Source organism: Balaenoptera borealis, assembly GCF_965194805.1.
Source record: "Balaenoptera borealis genome assembly, chromosome: 15".
Classification (NCBI taxonomy): Eukaryota; Metazoa; Chordata; class Mammalia; order Artiodactyla; family Balaenopteridae; genus Balaenoptera; species Balaenoptera borealis.
The window spans coordinates 33811165-33835130 of NC_138871.1; the positions used below are offsets into that span (position 1 = coordinate 33811165).

General features: G+C 38.3%; 1 protein-coding gene across 1 annotated transcript; it reads left to right on the top strand.

Moving 5' to 3' along the window:
* Positions 1-2247: 2247 nt before the first annotated feature.
* On the top strand, positions 2248-23442 carry C1D (C1D nuclear receptor corepressor). The gene is made up of 5 exons (XM_082356441.1): positions 2248-2349; positions 17989-18135; positions 18903-18969; positions 19272-19327; positions 22246-23442. Exons 2-5 carry the CDS (start codon positions 17998-18000, stop codon positions 22408-22410), a joined length of 426 nt encoding a protein of 141 aa, XP_082212567.1. The 5' UTR covers positions 2248-2349; positions 17989-17997; the 3' UTR covers positions 22411-23442.
* Positions 23443-23966: the final 524 nt, after the last annotated feature.

Below are 23966 nucleotides of genomic sequence, written 5' to 3' on the forward strand. Positions count from 1 at the left end.
GAGTGGGAGGTATTCCCAGCTGTAAATTTGAATGTAAGCTCCATAACGAGGAAGGACTTTTTTGTCACTGCTCTACTTATAAGATGTAGAATAGAGTCTGGTATTTAATAGGGACTCAGAGTAAATATTTGTTGAACAAATCATGGGATTGTGGTGCTGCTGTGGTGTTGATGGTTAGATGTACAGCAGTTCAGGCAATGTGCCTTTCAGATCTCCCTTTAAGAAAGAATTTACCGTTCTGTGGTAGAAGTGCAATTGACTGAGAGCCGCCATCTGGCAGCATCTTTAGGCTCTACTTCCGTTTTTAAGCTGAAGCCATGCTCTTGCTATTGACTGAATATAGAGGTGGGTGCCAGTGCCTGGCCATTTCTGCCCAATGTGGTCTCCTCTAAGGGGCAGTCTTTGCTCTGGAACTCACTGTTGGGGTGGTGAGACCCTGTCAGATGTCCATCACGGTCTGAGGCTTTCTGCTCAATCCTGCTTCCTACGTCTTTATCTTTCAGAGACATCTCTGCTTCCCCCACACCTCAAACCTCTTGTACTACTAACTCCATTTCAGTGTTTGCTTCCTGATGACCTAAATGACACGAGGTCTGACAATTTGCCTTGAAGCCTCATTATCACTATGGTGCTGGATGAACTGTCAGCTTCTGAGTTATTCTGGGTGCTTCAGTCTTCCCAGATCTCAACAGTCTTCCTGGTAAGGTTATGCACCCAACTCTCAAGGATTGTGCTACTGAAAATGTGATCTCTGGGCTGGCGCCCATCTCCAAACTATTTGTTATTACCTGTCCACAATGAGATGAATGTAGAGATTGAGAATAATCATTTAAAAACTTTTATGACAATTTGGCATCACTCTAACAACTAAGGTCTGTGAACTGGTTTTCTTGAGTAGGGTATAAGATTAGTTTGGATGTTGTTGAACTCAAACTGTGAGTCCCATGTTGTGTGGATTGTGTAGTAGTCATATGTAGTAGGACCACATTGCAACTTGCGATATTTTGAGGTGACTCTAACTATGTATAAAATCTGGAATCTATTTCTTTCATCAGGAGATAATTTAATCTCAAAGATAACTTTAAAGGATAAATTGTTGGAACTGACAATTGATGAAGGATTGAAGATGAATTTTGGAAATGTCATCATTTATTTTACTTTTTAAAAATATTTATTTATTTATTTAGCTGCGTCAGGTCTTAGTTGCGGCACCCTGGGATCTTTAGTTGGCTCCTTAGTTGCAGCATATGAACTCTTAGTTGTGGCATGTGGGATCTAGTTCCCTGACCAGGGATCGAACACCGGCCCCCTGCACTGGGAGCATGGAGTCTTAGCCACTGGACCACCAGGGAAGTCCCTGTTTTATTTCAGATAAAAGTTAAAAATGAATATTCTTAGCTCGCAGAAATTGCTTTAAAAACTCTTCTCCCATTCCCATCAACTTATCTCTGTTTCTCTACTGAGTGTAAAAAAAACCCAGAGAAACAGTTTAGATACTCACCACCCTCAACCAGAAGCCTTATCTTTAATCCCTGTAGATTAGAATAACAAACCAGAAGAAAGCTCATTTGCCACTTAAAATACTTTAGATATTGACACACACGGTGTTTGTTCAAAGTGCTTTTGTAGGCATTTAATATATGGAATCGCTATTTCATGCGTAACTTTTTGTTAAATTACGATTGTGGAATCAAGTCAGGAATGTAAAAACGATGCTCCTAATCGTTCAAGTAGCAATATGCAGTCTTTGTCTTTTTTTCCTCTTATGTTTGTTCTGATTTCATTTATTGCAGTGCAGTTTTATGTTTTTTGAAATAATTAGAAATCTGGGCTTCTCTTTTGCCTTTTTATCCATCCTTCAAGCAATTCATTTTGATTGTATTTTACAAAAGTATCTCGTAGCGATGGGTTGGAAAAACAAAAGAACCCGAAACTTTCCCCACGGATAACTTGGGAAGCTGCTTTGGAGGCTAATTTTGAGGCGGACAATGGGAGCGTAGTAAGAACCTGGGCCCTGCAACTTCAGCGAACGTAAAAACCAGCACAAAGCTTTAGTAACTAACATTTTTTTTTCTGGTTAAATATGCTCAGTTTGTAATCCGGTGGGCGTTGGCCAAATGCAAATCTAGAAAAAGGTGCCGGCGCCCCGCCCCAACAACCTCCCACACCTTCGGCCTGCGGCGCGGTTAGAAAATGGCCTTCGAAGGCGGAAGGGAAAGGAGCGAAGGGGCGGGGCGAGCAGCGTGAGGTCACCGGAGAGCGCCGCTCGCGCCGCGGGCAGAGCCGGCGCGCCACTGACGTCACCGCCGCCGACTGCTTTCTGGGAGGCAGGAGTGGAAGGCCCGCGAGGTATTATTCAGAGCTGGGGTTGGAGTTTCTCGTGCTTTTAAGTTCGCTTCTCCTGGAAGCCCCCTGTCACCCTCCGGCTGACTGTGGGGAGGGGGACCGGGCTGCGTAGCCTTCCGCGAATGCGAGCGTTGGGGCAGCGTCGTGGCAAGATCCCCCACTTCCGCTTTCCTGTGGCTGCTTGCTGGCTTCGGCTTACCTTGGCCCTTCACGTCTCTGGGTCCGGCCTTTCGCTTTTTCCTCGCTTCTTAGCTCCGCCTCTCAAGTATTGGGGGGGCGGAGAAATTAAGAGCACGTGACTTCACCGTTAATTTTTAGCTGCCTTCAAACCTGGTTGAGGGAGGAAGGCCAAAGTGGCAGATGTAGGCGAGTAGCTTTCCCGTGTCATCCGTTATCATTCACATACATGATCACGCACTGCCTGTCACTGCAATATTAGCCCACCTGAGATGGTAGGCTAATTTCGACCTTAAGGTGAAATCTAATGGAATCTCAAAAAAGTGGGTTTTCTTTACGGCCCAGGAAAGTTTAGCGTGACTGAAACTTCTGTTTGAAAGTATCTTTTGTGTCTTGCTGTTTGTTCACTGCAAGAGTTTTGGCTTGATAAAGATGTATCTGTCCCAATGAGATGTTTGCTGGCCACTTATTAATCTTTTTGGACTGATAGTAGACTGACCCGAGACTTAACCGAATGTTGACTTTGGATTCGAAAATAACCAAATAATTCCTATTGAAATTCTGAGAACTGTTTGTGATTGATGGAAAATGATAGAGCTCACCGTTTTGTTGAAAGAGAAAATAATGATTGTGTGAATAATGTGTTTTCAAAATAATTAGAACGGTTCTGAGTCAAAAGATGTTATAGCTGTCTTCAGATAGCTATGTTGTATGTATTGCAGTTCAGAGGTGATATAATTTTTCATAACAGTCTTAAAATTTTCAAATGGCTCTTTATGTGTTTTATCTCAGTTAGCGACTGTTTGCAAACAGTTGACCCTTCAAGTATGGCTCTAAGTAGTCCCCACTGGGTTGGGGTGTTTGATCATTTTCACTTTAGTAAAATAATAACTAGTATTACTAGTTAATGTATTGAGTCCTGAGCCAGGCACTGTTCTAAAAACTTTACCTATATTATTTATTTAACCTGCACAGTACACCTGAGAGGAGATGAGAATATTGTCATAAGCAAATTCCATAGTTTTGGAAGGTAATTTTACTGCTTCACATCAATAATTTTGAAAACACTTCGAATTAAACGTTAGAATTAACAATTGAAGTAATTTCATTGTAATCTGATTTAATTATTCATCTCGATCTTGAGCAACCTCTTTGTAATTTATATCTTTTTCTACTATGAGACTTTGGGATAAATTTGTTTTTAGAGGCTAGCATCTCTATCTTTTCTCCGTGATTTTACTGTAAGTATGAAGGAGAGTTACAGGCTGCACTAGCGTAGACTATCTGCCAAAGACAACAATATTTATGGAGAGATTGTTGTATATACATTTCACTATCATTTTCTAAGGTAATGCAGTGCAAAAAAGTCATTACGTTAATAGAATTCTGATGCAGCATTTACGGATGTCTCTCTAGTTTTCCCCTCAAATTATATATATTTTGGATTTGTTCCTGGCTTAGTTCATAATTGTATGTAACTCTACTTAGTATAGGGATGGAAACAGCCCTGGAATGTACATTATTATATATTTTCTTTTGGATCCACATGGTCACTATCCTAATCTGATATTGAGATTCTCCAAAATTTGGTTCCAGTTTACTTTCATTGTTTTTAGTTAGTGAACAAATAGTTATTAAGTACGTGGCAAGACTTTATGTTAATCACGTGGAGATACAGTGGGTAAATAACCAGTGGAAGGTTTTGAACAGAGGAGTGACATGATCTGGTTTAGGTTTTTAATAGGATCACTCTGCCTGCTGTGTTAGGAGCAGGTTGTTGGAGAGAGGGGTAGGGCAAAGCCAGGAGACTAATTAGGAAGGTGTAATAATTCAGATGAGATGATAGCAGCTTCACAGCTGGAAAGACTGTGGTGAGTAGCAGTTCAATTCTGGATGTATTTCATAGGTAAAGCTAACAGATTTGCTTCTGGATTGAATGTGGGTTGTAAGAGAACTGTCAGGGTTTTGGGCTTGGGCAACTAGAATGGTTAATTGCCATGAACTGAGAAGTGGAAAACTATGGGAGGAGCAGGCTTGTGAGGGAGAATTGGGAGTTCATTATGATGTGTTAAGTTTGAGATCTCTGTTAGTCATCCAAGTGGAGATGTTGAGTAGGCAATTGAGTCTACCAAATCTGGAGTTCAGTGGGGAGGTCATTGCTGGAAAAGAACATTTGGGAGTTGTCAGTTGGTATTTAAAATCGTGAGACTGGAGACAATTGCCAAAGGAGTGCATGTAAACAGAAAAGCAGCACAAGACGTGAGTCTTTAGGCATCTTAGCCTTTATAGGTTTGGGGAGATGAAGACCCAACAAAGTAGACAGAAAGAACAGCCATCGGGGGACAAGGACAGTTTTGAGAGTCTAGTGTTGTGGAATTCAGGGTGGAGTAATGTGTTCACTGTTCTCAGACGCAAGTTATGGATCAGATAGATAAACGAGGACTGACATTTTTGGATTTATCAAGATACATGAGAAGGAGTGTTATTAATGGATAAGTGATAATGGTCTGGAGAACCTTGGGAGCAAAGAGGAAGAAGAGACTACTTTTGTTTGGGAGATATGGAAGCCTTTATAGAGGAGAGGACATTTGATGTGGGTTTTAAAGGATTAATAGGTTTTACTAGGCCCAGAAGACAGGGGAGGAGTGGGGGGAGGGGGTATTGCAAGCAGAGGAAAAAGCCTTCTCTCTCCCTTCAAGGCCATACCTCCCAGTCAGCTGTCTTCAGGATGCTTTTGCAAGTCCTTTCCTGTGTATCCATTAGTCAGTTCCTTATTCTGGATTACCATTCTTGCTCCAGGCCTACTGAACCCTGCTAAAGAAATTCACAAAAGACCCAAATTAATGTTACCCACCTTCAAATGGGTCCTTTCTCGGTTGTCTGACAGTTGCTTTATTTATCCCTACTCTCTTCCTAGCACCTACTCCACATTTACTCAGCATTGACTACATGCCAGGCACTGAGGAGTCATTTCTTTAATAGATATTTATTTAGCATCTGTGACATGCTACCCTGATATTTGGAGTGTATATGAGCAAAGACTTGCCCTGCAACCAAGGTGCTTACAGTCCAGTGTGGGTGATGGACACTAATCAAATAATCACAGAAATATAAAATTACAACAATGATACGGAGAAATACATGGTGCTGTGAGACTATAACTAGTGGATGTGACTTACTGTGAGGCAAGAGGGAATGCTTCCTTGAGAAAGCATTGTTGATGAGGGAGCCGAGTTAAGCAGACCAAACATGTTGGGGGCAGGGAGTCCTCACAACAACTCTAGGAGGAGTCTCTAGAGAGCACGAGGCTAGAAAGGCTTTTGTACCATGACAATAGAGAGAAAGTGGCCTTATGGTGGCTAGAAAATTTAGGTGTAGGGAAGGCAATCCATTCATATAGTTCTTTGAATAAAATAGAGCTAAAGAATATAGGGTTTTTTAAAAAATTTATTTATTTTTGGCTGCGTTGGGTCTTCATTGCGGTGCGCGGGCTTCTCATTGCGGTGGCTTCTCTTGTTGCGGAGCATGGGCTCTAGGCGCGCAGGCTTCAGTAGTTGTGGCTCGCGGGCTCTAGAGCGCAGGCTCAGTAGTTGTGGCGCACGGCTTAGTTGCTCCGAGGCATGTGGGATCTTCCCAGACCAGGGCTCGAACCCGTGTCCCCTGCATTGGCAGGAGGATTCTTAACCACTGTGCCACAAGGGAAGTCCCAAGAATATAGGTTTGATTGTAACTGTTGAGTTGGGGGCAAATGCCATTTTATCTGGCATATTCGGAACTAAAGTAAATTCAAAATTTCAGAGAGTTGAAAATTTTATTCATAAACTTATGTACTGTTGTAATATGTTACATATATTATTGTTTAGAGATCCTAATTCTGAGAGTATAACATAAAATGTGCTCCTTTACCTTCCTGCTTTGGTTTCTCAGAAGTAACCATAGTTAACAGTTCCTTTTGTATTTTTTAAGAAACTTACATGCATATAGAAGTATGCGTCCACACTCATACATCTTTTTTCTTAGAAACAAATGGGTTGTATTATAAATGCTGTTCTTCAGTTTTTGCTCACTTAATATATCTCAGGAATCGAAGCTCTGCTTCATATTTTTCCCTGCTGCAGAGTATTTTATTGAATGAATATATCATAAATTATTTAACCAGTCCTTGCTAATGAGCATGGTGGTTGTTCCCTGCTTTAAAGTGTGTTTTTAAAAAGTGTTGCAGTGGACATCCTTAAACATTATCTTATGTGAAAATGTGCATTTTGAGACGTAGAATTGCTGGGTCAAAGTATTTACGCATGTACAATTTTAAAGCATAGTGCCAAATTTGCCCCCCAAAATGCTCAGTTTGCACTCCAATTAATAGTAAATGAGAGGCTGTTTCTCTTCATCTTTGCCCATATTAAGTACTGTCAATCTTTTTGATTTTTGCTTGTTTGACAGATGAAAAATGGCATCTTGTTGCCAACAAACACGTGAAAGAATGCTCAACATAATTAATCATTAGAAAAATGCAAATCAAAACTACAATGAGATATCATCTCACACCGGTCAGAATGGCCATCATCAAAAAATCTACAAATGATAAATGCTAGAGAGGGTGTGGAGAAAAGGGAACCCTCTTGCACTGTTGGTGGTAATGTAAATTGACACAGCCACTATGGAGAACAGTATGGAGGTTCCTTAAAAAACTAGAAATAGAGCTACCATAAGACCCAGCAATCCCACTACTGGGCATATACCCTGAGAAAACCATAATTCAGAAAGAGTCATGTACCACAATGTTCATTGCAGCTCTATTTACAATAGTCAGGACCTGGAAGCAACCTAAGTGTCCATCAACAGATGAATGGATAAAGAAGATGTGGCACATATATACAATGGAATATTACTCAGCCATAAAAAGAAACGAAATTGAGTTATTTGTAGTGAGGTGGATGGACCTAGAGACTGTCATACAGAGTGAAGTAAGTCAGAAAGAGAAAAACAAATACCGTATGCTAACATATATGTATATGGAATCTAAAAAACAAACAAAAAAATGGTCAGGAAGAACCTAGGGGCAAGACGGGAATAAAGACGCAGACCTACTAGAGAATGGACTTGAGGATACGGGGAGGGGGAAGGGTAAGCTGGGACAAAGTGAGAGAGTGGCATGGACATATATACACTACCAAATGTAAAATAGATAGCTAGTGGGAAGCAGCCACATAGCACAGGGAGATCAGCTCGGTGCTTTGTGACCACCTAGAGGGGTGGGATAGGGAGGGTGGGAGGGAGGGAGACGCAAGAGGGAAGAGATATGGGGATATATGTATATGTATAGCTGATTCACTTTGTTATAAAGCATAAACTAACACACCATTGTAAAGCAATTAACTCGAATAAAGATGTTAAAAAGAAAATTGGCATCTTGTTCTGGTGATTTATGTTTCTTTAATTATGAGTAAGATTGAATAGCTTTATTTTTGCTTATTGGTCGTCTGGATTCCTTTATATGTGAACTGCTGATTTTCTTTGTTCATTTTTCTTTTGGGTTGTAGGTATTCTTTTTTTTGTTATAAATTTATTTTTGGCTGCGTTGGGTCTTTGTTGCTGCGCACGGGCTTTCTCTAGTTACGGCCAGCAGGGGCTACTCTTCGTTGTGGTGTGCGGGCTTCTCCTTGCGGTCGCTTCTCTTGTTGCAGAACACAGGCTCTAGGTGCGCGGGCTTCAGTAGTTGTGGCTTACAAGCTCTAGAGCACAGGCTCAGTAGTTGTGGCGCACGGGCTTAGTTGCTCAGCAGCATGTGGGATCTTCCCAGACCAGGGCTTGAACCCATGTCTCCTGCATTGGCAGGGGGATTCTTAACCACTGCACCACCAGGGAAGTCCGGGTTGTAGGTATTCTTGTGTGTTGTTCTTAAGTTGATTTGCAGAGGCTTCTTTTATCTGTCTTAATGTTGCAAATATTTTTCCCTAGTTTTTCATTTGACTTTAGACTTGGTTTTTTAATTTATGTTTGCATGCATACATTTTTGTAAGGGCCAAGTAAAGATATAAGGCATCAGGATTTTTTTAGAAGGAAATTTGTGACATTATGGAAGTAATTAGACTGGAACGTCAGCCTTTGTTGGAAAGGTTAGTAATACAATACAAACCTCATTTGAGGCCACTGGCTCTGTCTTGTTTTTATAAGTTGTTTAGCAACTATCACAGAGCTGGTGAACACCCAGTAACCTACCTTTCCCTCACCCCAAATTATATTTGGAGTTGAAATGAGATGTAGTCGAGTATTCTAGACTATACTTTCTATTTAGGTGTTCCCCAATTAATTTATTTTTTTGAAACCTAGGAGGTTTTTAAAAAAAATTTATTTATTTTATTATATATTTTTATTTTTGGCTGTGTTGGGTCTTCATTGCTGCATGTGAGCTTTCTCTAGTTGCAGAGAGGGCGGGCTACTCTTCGTTGCAGTGCGCGGGCTTCTCACTGCGGCGGCTTCTGTTGTTGTGGAGCACGGGCTCTAGACGTGCGGGCTTCAGTAGTTGTGGTGCGCGGGCTCTAGAGCGCAGGCTCAGTAGTTGCAGCACACAGGCTTAGTTGCACTGTGCCATGTGGGATCTTCCTGGACCAGGGCTCAAACCCGTGTCCCCTGCATTGGCAGGCGGATTCCCAACTACCTCGCCTCCAGGGAAGCCTTCCCCAATTTATGAACTGGGTTATATTCTAAAAGTTAATTTGTGGGTTGGCTATCTAATTTCACTATAGAAATAATGTACATAAGTTCTTATCTTTGTTCTCAAAGTATGGTGAATCCTTGAAGGCTAGCTTTTTTTTTTTTTAAGGTAAATTCAACATGTCTTGTAATTTTACCCTTATGTGCATCAGTTTACATCCTTAAATCATAGGGGTATTTTCTTATGTAACTGTGATGCCATTTTTATAGCTGAATTATAATTTCATAGCAAAATTATCAATAATTTCTCAGTGTCATCTAGTACCCATTCCATGTTTAGGTTTCTTTCTTTCAAAAATATCGTCTTACACTTACTTTATTTGAATCAAGATCCAAACAAGGTCTACACATTCCATTTGGTTGTTAGATCTCTTCTTTCTCTCCCTCCTCTCCCTTTTCTTAGTTTTTTTTCATGCCATTAACTTGTTATGGAAACCAGGTCAGTTGTCCTATAGAGTATTTCTCATTCCAGATTTGTGTGTTTGCTTTCTTGTGGCATGAACTTGTTTCTTTATCCTCCATATTTCCTGTAAGTTGAAAGTTAGCTCTAAAGGTTCAGTTAGATTCAGATTCAACTTTTTTGGGGAGTTGGAAATGCTACACAGACGCTGCTGTGTATGTCACATTGCTTCACATCAGGAGGTTCATGATACGTTTATGTCATGCTTTTAGTGATGAAGACTGATCTGTGGGTTCAGGTAGTGACAGTCTCACTTCTCTATTGTAAACTTCCCCTTTTATCTGTCGGTGAACATTACGTGAATCTGTAATTTCACTAGGGGTTGCAAAATGGTGATTTTCTTTTTTTTTAAAGGTTATGATTTCTTCCACATTTGTTAACTGGAATTTGAACTCTAGTTTTATTACTTGGGAACCTGACAATCATCAATAACATGTCTATTGTGGAAAAATGCTGTCAGAGCAACAATTTGTGATGCCAGGAATATACCTTTCCTGGCTGTAGTTCTGGAGGCTTAAAGGAGTGTGATGGTCTTTTTGATGTGTCAGCTTGGCGAGGCTGCAGCCCCCATTCAGTCCAACACCAAACTAGGTATTGCTCTGAAGGTATTTGAAGATATAATCGAAATACACAAACAGTTGACTTTTATTATTCTAGATAATCTGGGTGGGCTTGATCCAATTAATTAGAAGGCTTTAGAAGCAGAGCTGAAGCTTCCCTGACGAAAAAGAAGTTCCACCGGTGGACAGCAGTTTCAGCTTGCAGCCAAGAGTTCCAGCATGTTCTTTCTTGCTCGCCTGCCCTGCAGATTCCTCCGCAATTGCATAAACCAGTTTCTTGCAGTACATCTCTTCAGAATACCTCCTACTGGTTCCGCTGCTCTGGTTGAACACCAGCTGGTACCAGGAGGCACTCTCTAGGCTCTCATGTTCTCTAACAAAGTGGAGTGAGGAGTGGTGGCAAGGGTCAGAGAACCTACTTTTGTTAGGGTGACCCTCTAATTTATTGCTCAAGCTGGGGCTTCTGAAAGAGAAATGGGGAGCTGAGCAGATGCAAGCTGAAACAATAGACATAAATGGGGACTCTCTTGGGCAAGTTGAGACATAAAGTCATTCTGTGTGTCAGCCACTGGTGACACATCAGCATGGCGGTGTCATATTGATGACACCGCCCCCTCAGGGAGCTTGTAGTCAAAGTTAAGTAAATCAACACATGTCACCAGATAGTGTTTTAGGTGACATGAGAACCTGTAGCTGTGCTTAGCCAGACAGAGGGAATGGGAGGGTGGCACTCAGAGAAGTCTTATCCACTAAAGGGAAACCTGATGTTACCTCCAAACATAAGCAGGGTTTGAACAAAGTGAAGTGGGAAGGGTGGTTCATGTATAGAGAACCACACAGGCGAAAGGTTAGACTGAATGGGCATAGAACATTTGGAAAACTGCCATGGCGGCTACAGCTATAGGATTGGAAGAGGGGAGCAATGAAAGATGAGGCTAGTCAGACAAGCAAGGGCCACATCGTAAAGGGCCTCACATCCATATAAGGGGTTTGGAGTTTATCTTCAAGGTGGCGGGAAACTATTGCAGGATTTTAAGCAGGGGTGTACCATGACCAGACTATCTTTATAGAAAAGTTACGTTTTGTAACATCCTAACATTGAGAGTGGAGAAAAATTGACAGTAGGGAGACTACTCCAAAGATCTTGAAATGATCTAGTTAGTGAGAATGGGGGAAAGCCTGTGGCTAAGGAGATTAAGGAGGCCGTATTGACAGGACTGATGGCACTGGGGCCTGAGGAAGTGATGAGGGGCGACTTCCAGGTTCCAGGCTGCACTGAGCTCCCTGAAGCAGAGAATGGAGGGGAGGAGGTAGGGGATGTCGTGTGCCCCTCCTTTTCTCCTGTCGGTACTGTGGCTCTCATCGCCAACGAGAGGAGGGAAGGAATGGCAGTAACGTCCTGTGGGGATTGCTGGGCTGGGTTTCTCCCCTCTGCCCCTGAGTCTCAGCCAGACCTTCCTGAGGGATGAAGAGAGGCACCTTCTCTCATGCCCTCTTCCACTTTCTCCACTTCCGCAGCCTGCGCTTTAGAAGGAGTAGGTGGAGGGGTGGGGAGTCCCTGTAGAACCGGGCAGCGAGTGAGGGGCAGAGGGGGGTGAGTTCTCTTCTTTCTCGTCTTTGGACATTTACCACGTACAGTCTTGGGCAAGCTACGGAAACTCACTGTGGGTCCGTTTGTTGTGTGTGAGGAGTAAATGAATGAGTGTGTGTGGGTGCTTAGGGTAGTGCCTGGCTCACAGGCAGTGGGGTTCAGGTGTTGGCTTTGGCTGCTGATAACCATCCGTCCACTGCTTCATCCTGGCACCTGAGTAACAAAGGGGACGGAGGGCGGCTTCTGCAGCTCCCTCCTTGGCGGTGCTTCCGGTGGAAGGAACAAACACTCAGGAACTATCTATAAAATGTTAGAAGAAATCATCTGAATTGGGGGGAATTTCTGATAATAGAAGAACCTTTACTTTTCAGTCTCCCTTGCCTTTATTTTTTAGTTAGGAAAAAGGCAAGTGGTTCAGTTCAGATTTAATGAGAGTCATCATTCTTACTTACTGCCTTGCTTTCAGTGTTCACCGTAACCCATTTTAACAATAAATAACTACTTGTTTACTGGGGCTTAGGGACAAGGAATAATTGCAGGAAAAACCCCCATCATGATCTTGAGAGGGGAAATATTTTCTAATAGAAAAATCGGATGAAAAAATTCACATTTAAATAAAGGCTTTTTTGGTGTTTTTTATACTTGCAGTATTTGTTAAAAGCCAAAATACTTTATTATTAAAATATGCCTTTATTTAAATTTAATGATTTTTTATTACAATTTTAATACATGCTTTTTGAAATAACGAAATTGAAACAACGAAGAATGAAGAGCTAAAAACATGAGTCTGCTTTAGTCCCATTCCCAATTCCTATCCCTTCTCAGAAAGAATGTCTATTTTTGTATGTCTCCTTCCAGACCTTTTTCTACATATCTACATATACAATTTTTAAAAAATAAATGGCATCTGTTAGACACATTATGTGTTATATACTATGTTCTATGACTTTTTTCACCACTTATCGTGTATTACTACATAAAGATTTACTTCTTTATTTTTACTCTTTTGGATGGATGTGGTATAATTCATTTAACTGTTCCCCTATTGATGACTATTTAGATTATTCCCAGTATTTGGTTATAATTTCTTCATTCAACAAATGTTCATCGACTGCTAGGCAGTGGTAGTGAACAAAACACAAAACTGCCTGTTTTCATGTAGTTACCTTCTTTTGGAGGTAGACAGACAATAAGTGAAATATGTCAGGTGCTGTTGAGGCCTGAAGGGTGAAGAAGGAGATAGGAAGTGCTGGGAATGAGAAGAGGGGTACGCATTTTAAAATAGGATGGTCAGGAAAGCTTTACCAATAGATAACATTTGAGTAGAGATCTGGCAGAGGTGAAGTCATGAGCTTTGAAGCCATTGGTGGGGGAGAAACATTATAGGAAGGAGAGAAGTCCAAAGGCTCTGAGATAGGGGCATGCCCAGTGAGGCCATTATGGCTGGAATGGAGTGAGCCAGGGGCAGAGTGGGAGGAGATGAGGTCACAGAGGAGGCAGCAGAGAGTCAGGGTTTTTTCGGCCATTATAAGGACTTTGTCTCTTACTGAGTGTGGCGGCAAGCCTCTGAAGGTTTCCAAGCAGAGCCATGATAGAATCTGACTTAGATTTGAGATGATCACTTTCTTGATAATAAACTATTGGAATGGAAACAGGGAAGCCATTTAGGAGGCTATTGCAACAATACAGGCAAGACACAATGATGGCTCGGACTGGCTCAGACTAGGGTGGTAGCAGTAGAGGTGGTAGGACGTGAATATGTTTTAAAGATAGGGTGAAAGAGGAGTCAAGGACTATTCTGTAATTTTAGGTCTGAGCAGTCGAAAAGGTGGAGTTGCCATGAAATGAGATGGGGAGGACTGCAGTAGGCAAGATTAGTTTCTTTTTTTTTCATTGAAGCATAGTTGATTTACAATATTGTGTTAGTTTCAGGTGTATAGCAAAGTGATTTGGTTATATATATGTGTGTGTGTGTGTGTGTGTATATGTGTGTGTGTGTGTATACACACACACACATACACAGAGTAAGTCCCCTACATACGAACCTTCAAGTTGTGAACTTTCAAAGATGCGAATGTACGTTCACATGTCCAGTCATGTAAGTTAGTTCAGGTGTCTGGCGTACATTGTCATGTGCATGCATCCTCTACAAGTGGTTGTCCTTTTGTGTACTTTACAGTACTGTATAGAGTATAGTAGTACAGTATCTTTATTTCCTACCTGTTCATTCGATGCCAACCCCTGTATGCCAGCTGTTGTACTGTACTACTGTACTTTTCAAGGTACTGTACTGTAAGATTAAAAATGTTTTCTTTATTTTTTGTATTTGTTTGTTTTTTATGTATTATTTGTGTGAAAAGTATTATAAACCTATTACAGTACAGTATTATATAGCTGATTGTGTTAGTTGGGTACCTAGGATAACTTTGTTGGACTTACGAACAAATCGGACTTACGAATGTGCTCTCGGAACTGAACTCGTTCATGTGTAGGGGACTTACTGTATATACACACACATACATACATACATATACTTTTTCAGATTCTTTTCCATTATAGGTTATTACAAGATAAAGTAAGCAAGATTAGGAATTGGGCTTTGGGCACATTACATTTGAGAATCTATTAACAGCCAACCAAGGTACTGAGTAAGCGGTTGGACATTAAATTTGGAGTTCAGTGGCGAGGTCAAGGCTGGAGATGCAAACCTGGGAGTCATCAGTTTATTAATATAGTTTAAACCCAGAGCTCACCTAGAGAGTAAATTAGAGAAGAGATTCAAGGGCATCCCTTGGGCACATCAAGGTTAAGAGGCTTGAGGATATGAAAAGGATGCAGCAAAGAAGACCAAGAAAGCAACCTGTGAGCTAAGAGAGAAACCAAGGAAATGTGATGCCCTGGAAACCAGACAGACTGAGCCAGCTATGTCAAATGACGAGAACTGAGAGTTGACCATTGAATTTGACAGTGTGGCTGAGTGGGTGACCTTGACAAGAACAATTTTGAGTGAGAAATAAGGGGCCTGATTGTAGTAGATTCAAGGAAGAATGGAAGGAGAGGAACTGGAACTCTAGTATTCAATATTAGCAACCCTTTTGAGGAGTTTGTTCTAAAAGGGAGATAGAAAATGGGGCTTAAGCTGGAGGGGGATGTGAAGTCAAGGTGTTTCTTTTGTTTCTTATCTAAGATGGAGGAATAAAATGTTTCAAGCTTATGGGCAATGATCCAGCAGAGAGAAAAATTGATGTAAGGCAAAGTCCCCACTTTAAGAGAAGAGTCTGGAGTCCATTTTAATAACTTCATATGCATGTATACAAGGATTTCTGTAGGCTACTTTCTGAAGAGGGTATCCTGAGTCAAAGGGTGTGTGCATTTAAGAAATCTGTACCAATTTATATTCTACCTCCAGTGTATACCCTTGCTAACGTCAAACTTCGCCCGTCTTTAAAATTATTGCCAATCTGATGGGTGAGATCTTCATTATTTTAATCTGTTTTATGCTTTGTAGGAACTCTTTATATAATCTGACTAATCCTTTGTTGTATTTTGGCAAATATTTTCTCCCGTGCTGTTTCTTGCATTTAACTTTGCTTATGGTATACTTTTACCATATAGATGTTTTTTCAGTTTTTATGTATTTAAGTCTGTCAGCCATTTCTTTTTATAGCATTTGGGTTTCATTTGGATTATTTACATATTTTATATAATCTTTTAATACATTTATCTTTTAAATTCATCTGGAGTTTATTTTTGTGTATGTTATGAAGTAGGTATCTAAGTTTTCCATCTCCTTCTATGTTCTTAAACAGTTAAATACCATAAAAATTAACTGTTTCTTAAAGGTTTGGAAGAAATTACCTATAATGTTTTCTAGACTTGGAACCTTTTTGGAGCGTAGATCTTTGACTTCTTTAAAGCTTTTTTTTTTTGTCTGTGTAATGATCTATTTGTTTTATGTACTTCTTTTTAGGTTAGTTTTGGTAATTTTTTTCCCCAGCACCTCATTCTTATCATCCAGATTTTTCAAATTTATTGGTTTAAAATTTTATGTGAAGAAAAGAAATATCAAGTCTTCTCTATATTTGTGTCTGTCCCTGTACTTATACCTTTATCTGGGCAGTAGATGCTGGAGCTGTCCTTCCACAGATTGCGAGATTGGTTTAGCAGCTTTCAGCCCTCATGGTTCACCTCTTACTGTCCTTCATCTTGGGTTTATTCCTAGATTCTCCTTCTCTTTTTTTTTAAAAATTTATTTATTTATTTATTTCTGGGTGTGTTGGGTCTTCGTTTCTGTGCGAGGGCCTTCTCCAGTTCCGGCGAGCGGGGGCCACTATTCATCGCGGTGCGCGAGCCTCTCACTGTCGGGGCCTCTCCCGTTGCGGAGCACAGGCTCCAGATGCGCAGGCTCCAGATGCGCAGGCTCAGTAGTCGTGGCTCACGGGTCTAGTTGCTCCGCGGCATGTGGGATCCTCCCAGACCAGGGCTCGAACCCGTGTCCCCTGCATTGGCAGGCAGATTCTCAACCACTGCGCCACCAGGGAAGCCCCTCTCCTTCTCTTTTGTTCGTAAGGGATTGCAGGCTCCTTGGTTCTGTTCCCTATCAGTGTAATCCCATTTGCTCTTTAGCTTATAAAAATTTCTGCTGTTGAGGTCGGCTGATGGATATGTGCCCTTCTTGGTTTCCAGCATTACTATGGACTTATTTTTGTGTTTCTTCTGTCATTTTGGAGAGATTTTTCTGGGAGGAATGGGAGGCAAATCTGTGTTTTCAGTTAACTTTTTGAAATAGGAAGTCACAATTCTTTCCTGTGTGGTTTTCTTTTCTCATAGTCCTTTGTTTAATTGCTGTTTGCACAGTAGTTGGATAGTAACTTCACAGCGTGAGTAGTGATAGTCCCCTGGACTTCACTTTTTTTAAATTTGAAATGAAACCAGATGTCTCAGTGGACACTACTTGTTGAATAGAAATGTGGATATATTGTGACTAAATATTCAAGTAGTACTTTTAAAACTTAAATGACATAGTCATAACATTTAGAATTATAAGGGACTTCAGAGATCATTAGACCAAATGCCTTATTTAATGGATGAGATATTTGGGGCCCAGAGAGATTCAGTGATTTATCTAAGGTAACAAAGTCAGTGATCAGGCAAGATGGAAAGCCCGAGTGAGTCCCTTTACTTCAATTTGGCTATGCTGTTTGTTATTTTGCACATTCTTGATGTTCTCCTTAGCTGTGTAATGAGAGAGGTATTTTCAGCTAATAAAACCTAAGGATGGTACAATGGCTTGGAATTGCTTCTGAAATTTGATCTTAGATACCATATTAAATACATTGATGTGGATATTTCTTTTCCTCATATAGCTATTAAATATTATGATATAATTGTGAATTTTAAAGAATGGGCTGTCAAGGTATGCTCTAGCCTAAATGAAAACCATATAGTTTATTTCTCCCATGTTTCATCTTTTCTGCTTACAGACTTTATGTGATCTATGGACTCTTGAATTTCTTATTAATATTTTAAGCTTAAGGAGTATATAGAAATATAAATATAGGCTTGAAAATTTATTTTAGTGATAATAATCATAAAATATTTCAGACCTAAGATTTCTAATTTTTTGGTTTAATATACCATGCTGCTAGATCAACATCTAAATTTAGAAGTGCTAATATGTATGTTTTTTAAAAAAAGAGCTTTGCTTATCATTTTTTTCAGCAAGCATTAGGGGGTAGGGTATATTTATCACACTTTCATTGCTTTGCTTGGTCTTTAACTTCAACAGAAAGTTTTTAAAATGTAGGATTTTTATTATTGATATAACATGTTTGGTAGTCATATCTCTTTAGTTCTCAAAAAGCATCGAGGGATTGAGGGATTGATATGTGTAGCGTTAATGAACTTGGGTGGGTTCCATCCTGGCGGCCCACCCCCCACTCCCCAGCAACTTAAGAGGAGGGGAAGTTTAAACGTGGCTGCTCCAGAATTATATTCTAAGATTTGTTTAATTAACTTCAGGTTTTAACTCTTTTAGCACTTTTGAAACATACGATATGACCTATTAATTTTTTTTTTTGTAACCTAGAGAGCATTCTCTGTCTCCAGTATGAACTAAGAATTTAATTTTTTTCCAGTTGGTCATAATGGCAAGCGAAGAAATTAATGAAGACTACCCAGTAGAAATTCATGAATATTTATCAACATTTGAGAATTCCATTGGTGCTGTGGATGAGATGCTGAAGACCATGATGTCTGTTTCTAGAAATGAGTTGTTGCAGAAGGTATTTTAAGTAATTTCTAAAAATGTAATTCATAAAACCGAGTGCTATGTTAATGAAATGTATAGAAGAAGAAACAGATACATGATATATGCCCCTTTCCCCCTTTATTTCAATTTTTAAGTGTTTGGATATCTTTAAGGGGAAAATATAACAAACTCCAAGCTTAGGAAATACCTCCTAACTATATTTTTATTTTGACTTGGTTTTGAATAAAAAAAGCTCTCCCAGCATTCTTTTTGACAGACTCTATCTTTGACCTTTTAAGTATTACAATGATGTTATCAGGGTTTCTGGAAACCCTATAGGACAAAAAGAGTAAATTGACTTTGACAGTCTAAAACAAATCTCATTATGTTTCTTCTGTCTTTGGTATTGCCTAAGCATTTTAGCCTGCTTCTTATACATAAATGCATCATGTACAATGTTTATATTGATGAATTACTTTTGACATACAAAGCCCAGATTGTAAATCCTGAAATTAAAATAATTCAAAAGAATTTTTTAAAATTTTGGATTATACACATTCCTTGTTTAACTTAAAGATGGTATGCTGAAGTGAAAATTTGTGGGCAAAAATCACTGGTTAACAAAACTTTGCTTTTTGCAAATTATTTCCAGATTATTTGGTTTGATTATTGGATTATAGGAAGTGAAAAAAACATTTCTTTGATACATTGTACTTGGTGAAAGTTTAAAATATGTGATGGTGCTCAAAGTTTGTATTTCTTTTTTCTTTCTCTTTCTCTCTCTCCCTCTTTTTTTAATAGTTGGACCCACTTGAACAAGCAAAAGTGGATTTAGTTTCTGCTTACACGTTGAATTCAATGTTTTGGGGTATGTATATTACTTTAGAGTTAATTAGAAAGCAAATTATTTATCATGTCAAAGGTGACTTATTTTTTAAATGCTAGCAATTCTACTTTATGGCAATTTTAATAGTCAGATATTTATTTCTTTTAAATCAGAATACCAGATGCCCATGAGCCACACATACATTTGGTATTACAAAGAGGTTGAATAATTTAAGATTTAGTTAATAATTTGTGTGACGTTTCCTTTTTGTAACTAGAGTTTCTTTAATTAATGCTCTTAATTAATATATATGCATTTTATTCCATGAAATCTTTCTCTTGTAGTTTATTTGGCAACGCAGGGAGTTAATCCTAAGGAACATCCAGTAAAGCAGGAATTGGTAAGATTGCAGTGGATCGATTTCTTTTTATTTTATGTGTAATGTCTGTTGTAGTGTTTCTAAAGGTAAAATCGCAGTACCTTTATCACACGAATTGTGGAGAACAGGATTATTTAGGGATGAAATTACGAAAGTGAGCCAGATTTCATCGTGCCTTTAGTTTTTCTTTCTCTCACCTTTGTCAGAGAAGGGTGTCCCATATATTATACAAATCTCTGGATGGGGAAATGTCACGATTCTAATAATTATTTATAACTGCTTTATTATTTTTCCTATAAATTCTTGAAATCCTGTTCATCTCTACAACTGCCTGTTTTTTTTTTTAAACTCTTATGCAATTCTTAAAAGTATATTCTAGTTGATTTACTAGCCAAGACGGGAAAGTTTCTCCTCCACCGTTTCAATTCTTCCATTAATTCATTTTCTCAGCAGTAAAGAATCCACTTCGGCAACAAAGCTAAAAGCTTTTTTGGCACCAGTTGTATGTGTACTGTCCAGTAATTCTGCATTAGTGACATATTTACAACCTGTAATAAATCTTCTAGGTTTGTCTTTGTATTCCATTTAGATGTATAAGTATAGTATATTATATAAGGTCTGGTATCTTGGAGTTTTTGCTGACTTCAAAAATTAAATCATTCAATTTGAAAGAAAAAAATTTAGAAATCAAACTTATGGTTACCTTCTTGACTTGGCTTTATGAATAAGAATATTAATAAATTTATTCTTTGTGTTTATAAAATATGAGGTAAATATATATGTGAAATACACTTGACACTGTATTATTGTTCTAAAGTTTTATGGTGGTTGATATGTATTTTTTTTATAACTTAGTAAAGTACTTGGTAATTTATTTTAAAAAATGAGTAAACCAGATATGTTGTCTTCAATTTTTAAATGTGTAGACTAAGACATTTTCTTCTTTTAAATTTCTTGGGAGAAAAGTAAATTTATTTTTAAATACAGAAATTGTGAAAAATACTTAAAGCAAAAATATAAAGCAATATGATCCACAGAGCTTGATTTGACAAGTGATACTGGCTTTAAATCTTAAGAAGTATGCGTTGTATCATCTGCTTTCACCTTTCTAATATGGACTTTACATTTATAAAATTCCTCTTTCTTCTCTTAAACACAAAGTTATTTGGAGTAGTGTAATACTTAATTCTGTCATTGGAAAAAAAATCATCTGTCTTTTTCCCTCAGAATCCACTTTATGGAGGAGTACATTTATATTTTGGACAAGGGTTGATAAATGAAAAGCATCCATAAACCTATTCCCCTTTTCTGACCTTGTGACAGATGTCACTAATTGATCACAGAGTTAGTATGTGAGAGGAAACCTATTTGCCATATCTTTCATGAATGGGGAAGGGCAATGAAAATAGTTTATTCATTCGACAAATATTTGAATGCCCACTGGAAGCCAGGCATTATTTCCAAGTGAGATAATTCCTCAGTGAATAAAGCCAATAAATATGCCTGCCTTTGTGGCAGGTGCCAGACTATCTAGTGGAGGGAAACAAACAACATAATCAAACAGACAACAAATAATAAATACATATGAAGATATAGTATGTTGGAAAGTTACGTTGTGGGAAAAAAGAAAAAAATAGCACAGAGTAAGAGGCATTGGAGTGCTTGGGTAGGATTGCCATTTTCAGTAGTAAAGGCAGCACTTATTAACAAGGTGAACATTTGAGGGGACTGGAAAGAAGCAAGGGCTGGCCGTGTGGGTTTGTGAGGGAAGATCATTCTGGGCGGGGCTGGGCTGGGTGTGTGTTGTGAGGACTTTGGCTTTTACTCAGAGAAATAGGGAGCCACGAGAGGGTTTTGAGCAGGGTTGTCAGTTTTTTACGATTAAAAAATTCTAAGGTTCTGCATTTTTCTGTGTATGTTTATATAACTATTTTGATTATTTTAATGAAACTTGCTTTTAAGCAGTGATCAATCATTTACTCTGCTGTTTTATAGCTCTCACGCCTTTATTTCTCCAACTGAAGTATAGAATAGCCCTTTATTCTGATTAGTGGTCTCAGAAGATTCAAAGTGGTACAGCAACCTAGTATGTTTCTCACCTTGTAAAGTCTGATTAGAACTGTATATTTCATTAGAAAATATCATGTGCTTTTCAGTCAGAACTATGACATCAGATAAAAAGATCTTGTATTTTCATTATACTTATTTTAATTGTGACATGAAGGTAACACAAAAAAATAAATAGTTAAATACTGCCTTAGCCATTTCCTGTTTAGAAAAATTTCTGGAGAGTTTAGTTTGTATGTTGAAAGTATGTGAAAGCTTTATTATTTTAATTAATTAATTATTTATTTATTCAGGCTGCGCCAGGTCTTAGTTGCGGCACGTGGGATCTTTAGTTGTGGCGTGCAGCCTTCTTAGTTGTGGCATGTGGGCTTCTTAGTTGCGGCATGCAAACTCTTAGTTGTGGCATGCATGTGGGATCTAGTTCCCTGACCAGTGATCGAACCCGGGCCCCCTTCATTGGGAGTGCAGAGTCTTGCTCACTGGACCACCAGGGAAGTCCCGAAAGCTCTATTTTAGATTATAGGCTTCAGATACAAGAGAGTTAGTATGTGGATTTAGGTGAATGCTAAATTTAAAAATTTAGTATAACCACATATAAACAATTAAATGTTTATCTCTGTAGTGTCTAGATCTTCCTCTTTTGAAACACTCAGAACACTTCTGAAATGACTTTTTTAATATCTGTATTCCCCTCAGACTGTGAACCCCAGGAGAACATGGAATGTGTTTATCCTAATCACTTTGCACTTATTAGCACCACTCAATAAGGAATAAATACAAAGCTGTTGAATTTAACTGAGGTATAGTATAATAGAACTTAGTGGTGAACAGCTTAGTAAATCTGTTGCCTTTCTTCTTTTTTTGTCTTTAAGGAGAGAATCAGAGTATACATGAACAGAGTCAAGGAAATAACAGACAAGAAAAAGGCTGGCAAGCTGGACAGGGCTGCAGCTTCAAGATTTGTAAAAAATGCCCTATGGGAACCAAAACCTAAAAATGCATCCAAAGTTGCCAATAAAGGAAAAAGTAAAAGTTAACCTTTTGATTTGGATGTACACATATTGAAAAAGTACATAATTTTTATTGTTTTCCACAAAATAGATGATGATTATGTGGCATAGTAAGGTTTAAATGTATTCCATATTGAATTCGCGTGTAAAATTTGCATTTTAAATTTGTAATGCTAAATACTTTTCCCCCAGAAAGATTGTTATCCTTATTGATTTTCCTATAGAACATTATGAGGTTTTTTAACATTGTGGTATATTTTATATTTATAGTTTACTGTCTCTTGACAAGACCCTTATTTCCTTATATAGGTCAGTTTTTCAAGTGCCATTTTATAAGCAACTATGAAATTTAAGTTAAATGTTCTTTGCAAACATTTGTCTATTTTCGATGAATAATGATTTTATGAAGTATGCTGAAGTTTTGAATACATCTGTTTTCACTATATAATATTAGGAAAGAAAGAAATGACTTAAATGTCCATTTTTTTCTGTGAAGTTATTTCATTATGCTTTCATGATTTTGGGAATTACTGCTTTTTGTGATGTTTGAAGTATGAAATTAAGACTTTTAAGGTTATTCTTTAATTCTTGGCGCTTTGCCACTATGTCCCATTTAAAGTAAAATATATTCTCATTAACTTTAGATGGGAAATGAGGTTGTATATTGATGGCTGAATTTTGGCATAATGGCTATACCCTATCAATAAAGCTGTAAATGTTGTGTAGCTGACCTGTTTTTTATTTTTCTCTTTTGAGTAAATTTTCTCTTGAAATTAGGAAGGTAGTTTTTAGAAATCCTTAGGAATGGGGGAATTCATGAGTTTTTGTTCCTTATGAATAGTGCCACAGGTCTCTTGGCCTCATGTTTTCAGGTTTTTTTATTGTATGTTTCTGAGGCTATAGCAATTACATAGAAGTATTTTGGAACAACTTTGTATGTTATTTAATGCCACTTAAGCAGAGGAGAAATCCAAAGGAGATTACACTGTGTTTATATTCTGATTTATTTTTCTGCAGTATTTGCTACAGAGAATTCTAAATATTAAATGAATTTTTTTATGTCTAAGCCCATGAATTTTAATTATATACCCTTAATGCTTTCAGTCTTTGAATTCACATCATTATGTATAGGAATGCCAAGTACAGTAAAATACTTTAATTTTTGAAAATGAAGTTGTTAAAATTTTTTGTGACTAATTCTCCTTAAGTAACCTTGAATAAATGGATTTCTTGATTTATGGTAGCAGATATTGGAAATGGTCTTAAAATGTAATGGATTTTGTAACGCATGTTGAACTCTTTCTATGACACATGAAGAGGTAGTCACTGATAGATGCAGAAAGTCGTCTGGCTCAGATGTCAGACAATTTTTGAAGTGGAAGAACATTTATAGTTAGTTCACTCCTTTTTTCACCTTCGTCCCCTCAAAATTCAAAAAAATTTTTTTTTAAAGTAACTTCTTCATGAGAGAAATAAATGTTATTAAGATCAAATATAGTGGCCTAGTATTATTTATTGCAAAGGTTATAGCTTGCATTTCTTTATATTTTCTCATTTCATTTAAGAAAAAAAAAAAGTTAAAT

What these genes read in the sequence shown, in the direction of transcription:
- C1D (XM_082356441.1), top strand. Translation starts at nt 17,998, where the DNA reads ATGGCAAGCGAAGAAATTAATGAAGACTACCCAGTAGAAATTCATGAA. An exon ending in GTTGAATTCAATGTTTTGGG is followed by an intron (nt 18,970 to 19,271) that starts GTATGTATATTA and finishes TTTCTCTTGTAG; the next exon opens with TTTATTTGGCAACGCAGGGA. An exon ending in ATCCAGTAAAGCAGGAATTG is followed by an intron (nt 19,328 to 22,245) that starts GTAAGATTGCAG and finishes TTTGTCTTTAAG; the next exon opens with GAGAGAATCAGAGTATACAT.